The sequence below is a fragment of the Sorghum bicolor genome, chromosome 5, assembly GCF_000003195.3.
Source record: "Sorghum bicolor cultivar BTx623 chromosome 5, Sorghum_bicolor_NCBIv3, whole genome shotgun sequence".
Lineage (NCBI taxonomy): Eukaryota > Viridiplantae > Streptophyta > Magnoliopsida > Poales > Poaceae > Sorghum > Sorghum bicolor.
Genome location: NC_012874.2, coordinates 18,101,588 through 18,105,258, shown reverse-complemented (window position 1 = coordinate 18,105,258; position 3,671 = coordinate 18,101,588). Strand labels below are relative to the sequence as shown.

At 44.8% G+C, this 3,671-nt stretch overlaps 1 protein-coding gene across 1 annotated transcript; it reads left to right on the top strand.

The window, feature by feature from the left end:
- LOC8071716 (ethylene-responsive transcription factor ERF094) lies at positions 2,444-3,316 on the top strand. Its single transcript, XM_021461992.1, has one exon. The coding sequence runs from the start codon at positions 2,444-2,446 to the stop codon at positions 3,314-3,316; it is 873 nt and encodes a 290-aa protein (XP_021317667.1).

The window sequence follows — 3,671 nt, the reverse complement described above, 5'->3', positions numbered from 1 at the left end:
CTGTGCGTGGGCATGGTCGGTGGTGGGCTTCTCCACGCATTGGCATAATGTGCCTAGCCTCAAGAGCAAAGTGGGCTCCAGGCGTGGAGGGGATGCTTGCAAGGATCTAGCCTTGCATGGGCTTGTTCATGATCTTGATATATGACTACAAATAGCAAAATGTAGTAACTTTTCCCGCAACTCTTATAGAACAGATGCCCGATGGTAGCAAGGGGATTGGGGGTCGACAGGTCAACCTGATGGACGAGGTAGTTGGTGGGGCGGAATGCTGCAGTGGTGAAGGCACTGCCCGCCTTGGGCCCTTGGCTGGTTGGTAGACATCCCATGGACAGGGAACAGGCGGGGGAACGAGGGCAGCAAAGGCGGTTTAGCATGGAGGACAATGGTTATGGGGCCATTGGTGACTAAGCCACTAGGAACGGGTCAAGGAGGGCGGAAGGCTGGGTAGCGAGTCATAACTAGAATGACAAACCCACACACAAAGACTGAGATAGAGAGAGAGAGGGAGAACACATCTATATAGTTAAATTAGGATCCAGTGTTACTATTCACCATCTACAAAAATAAAAATATTCACCTCTGAAATAACATTTTTTCCTTTTTATACTGGTATTTTTGTCATTTCTCAGCTACGTTGCTTTCTCCACGGAAATATAGGATTGTGGTCTTTTTTGAACGAGATATTGCGATAATCAGAACATAAATACTCTTTTCATTCCAAATTGTAAATCATTCTGTCTTTTTCTTATACATTGTTTTTACTAGGTGTGTAGCAAAAGCTATGTATCTTAAAATGTTAAAATAACTTATAATTTAAAATGTAGGGAGTAGCGTATTATATTAATTAGTACCTAATAACTTTGAAATACTTTTGAACACCTGTAAACTATAGAAATATCTAGCTCTTACTCCCTCCGTCCCAAAATAGGTTTATAGAAAATACGTGCAATATTTTATATTTTTAAATTAGTTTATTATAAAAATATATTGAACGATCTATCTAATGATATTAATATTGATAATATTTTAGATATATTTTGTCAAAATTAAAAATATTTGAGTTTCCCTGAAGCGAGAATGATATCTATTTTGGGACAAGGGGTATTACATAAAAACTGGCTACACGTTAGAATAACCGTATTCGTACAATTTCCTTGACGAAAAGTATATAGCACAAGGAATATTCCAAAGACCAAATTTGATATACAAAACAATAATATGATAGATAGAATCCGCCAAAAGGAGCACAATATCCCTGTCCTAAAATACTAGTGCTGAAAAGAACTTTTGTTCAGGTTGTCGCATGCGCGTTTGTCCATATATCGACCCCACCATTTGGTATTCATACCGTACCCATTTATATAAAACTAAAAAGCTTATCCCACATATTCTGCTGAAAATATGTCCAACAAATTTGCCAGAATATATAAGTAATAACAACGATAAAGCTGCAGGTCATTGTCCAGCAAAACTATAGTTTGTACACTGGATGAATTGATATTGTCTCCACTAAAAAAATAATGCAGGATCTAATGAATTAGTATCATAGGACTTGGATTAGTGCTAGTGTCTGTAGAGTATGCAAACAGGGACAAATAATACATCATCCGTTGATTCCGGGAAGCTGCACAGCACAAATACGAGACATCTTTTTCATTTTTAATCTATTCGTTTTTTAGTGTATTTTTATCATACACCTTTTTTTCTATACCTAACTCACTAATGGGAGTGGTTGAAACTATGTTCAACTTGAATTTTAATTTTGTGCCTATTTGATTTTAGTAAAATGACTTCTATTTTCTCCTAGATTATGTCGAGTCTATGAATTTATTTGTTTCATCTCCCTTGTATATTACTGTATATATATAAATGTCCATTTTTTTTCATTTGCAAACGCAGGATGTTTGAATGGTAACAAGCAAGTTTCTTTTGGAATCGGTCCATAATTATTATGGAAGTCTACTCAGTTTTATTTCAAGCTTGAATTTGTCAGCCAGAAACGAAACAATGATGAGGTTCTAAGTTCAGGGAAATGGTGGAAACTAGGTTCTTCATCTTCTTACCATGTGGTTTAAGAGAAAGATGGAGATAGTAATAAGGTTCCTGAATTGTATGTGTATGAAGCTGGTTATAGAATTTGATGAAAATCCGCTTGTCGCTACTGGGAGCGACGACGAATCGACGGAAGAAGCAAGGAAGCTGCTCCGACGACGTCAGTGTGAGCGCCACCATTCTGCTAGCTGACCAGTGAAATCAAGGAATGGCGGCTTCAACGTAGGTCATACACATAACTGCCTCCGATCCACATCCACACTCCTGGTCCAGGAGTGACCTCATGCATCGGGGACCAGAGCAGAGGGACAGGGAGAGGCTATAAATCCCCCGTGCCTTGTCTGTCTCAGCGCCGGCTATGCGACTACCTCGTCCAACACATCAGCTCGATATGGAACAGCAGTCCTACTGTTACGACCTTCCCACTACCACACTGTCATCGGCGCCGCCCGCCTTCGACACGACAACGACAGACGACAGCGACATGCTACTGCAGCTTGAAGCCTTCCTCCTCGGCACCGACGACGCTGAGGCTGAGGCTGAGCCCACCACCGAGGTGGTGTCCTCCGACTGGTCGTCTTCTAGTTCCTCGTCCTCATCCTCCGCCCCAACTTTCCCAGAGGTGGGACTGGGAGCGGTAGCGAGAACCACCGCCAACACTCGCGGCAATGGCAATCAGCATCGGGGGACGGAAGACAAGCGGCGGCGGCAGGCCTTGATCGGGGTACGCAAGCGGCCGTGGGGCAAGTTCGCGGCCGAGATCCGCGACTCCACGCGCAAGGGTGCCCGCGTGTGGCTCGGCACCTTCGACACTCCCGAGGCCGCCGCGCTGGCCTACGACCAGGCCGCCTTCGCCGCGCGCGGCGCCGCCGCCGTCCTCAACTTCCCCGTGGAGCGCGTGGTGGAGTCGCTGGGGGCGCTCCAGCTCCCGCTCCCCGGCACAGGAGGTGGTTCGCCTGTCCTCGCGCTCAAGCGGCGCCACTCCAAGCGGACGCGGAGGCGCAAGGTCGTCGTCTCACCTGGAACTGTCATCGATGTCAGCAATAATACTACCAAGGCAGCAGCACGGTTGCAGCAGCCGGTGCAGCAATGCTCCGACGCGTCCAGCTCCATTATGGCTGTGGCTAGTAGTAGTAGTAGTATGCCGGAGCAGAGGTTGGTGCCTAGCCAGTGCCACCGAGGCGGCGTTGTCGAGCTAGAGGACCTTGGCGACGATTACATGCAGGAGCTCCTCCGGATATCATCCGAGTTGAATTATTGTTAGTTGCCACTTGTCAGGATATTATATTAGAAAATAGAAAAACAAGAGCAGCATGGCCATCGTACGTCTCCATCGTCGTAAGAACACCAGCAGTCTCAACTCTCAACTGCGAATCCAATGGTATAGCATGGCGATCAGCCAGCTGAACCAAATCGTAACATTGGTAACAATCTTGATTGAAACTAAGGCGGCAAACTGGTCTAAATTTTTTTGGATCCTAATTGCTTCGGCGTATTGGATATGTAAGGAAATGATATGGAAATTGATGGTATAAAGGGTTATTCTCTTGTGATAATCATTGAACATACCCATCAGATCAGCATTTATGACTTTCCAAAAGCACTCGTTAAAGTTTAGT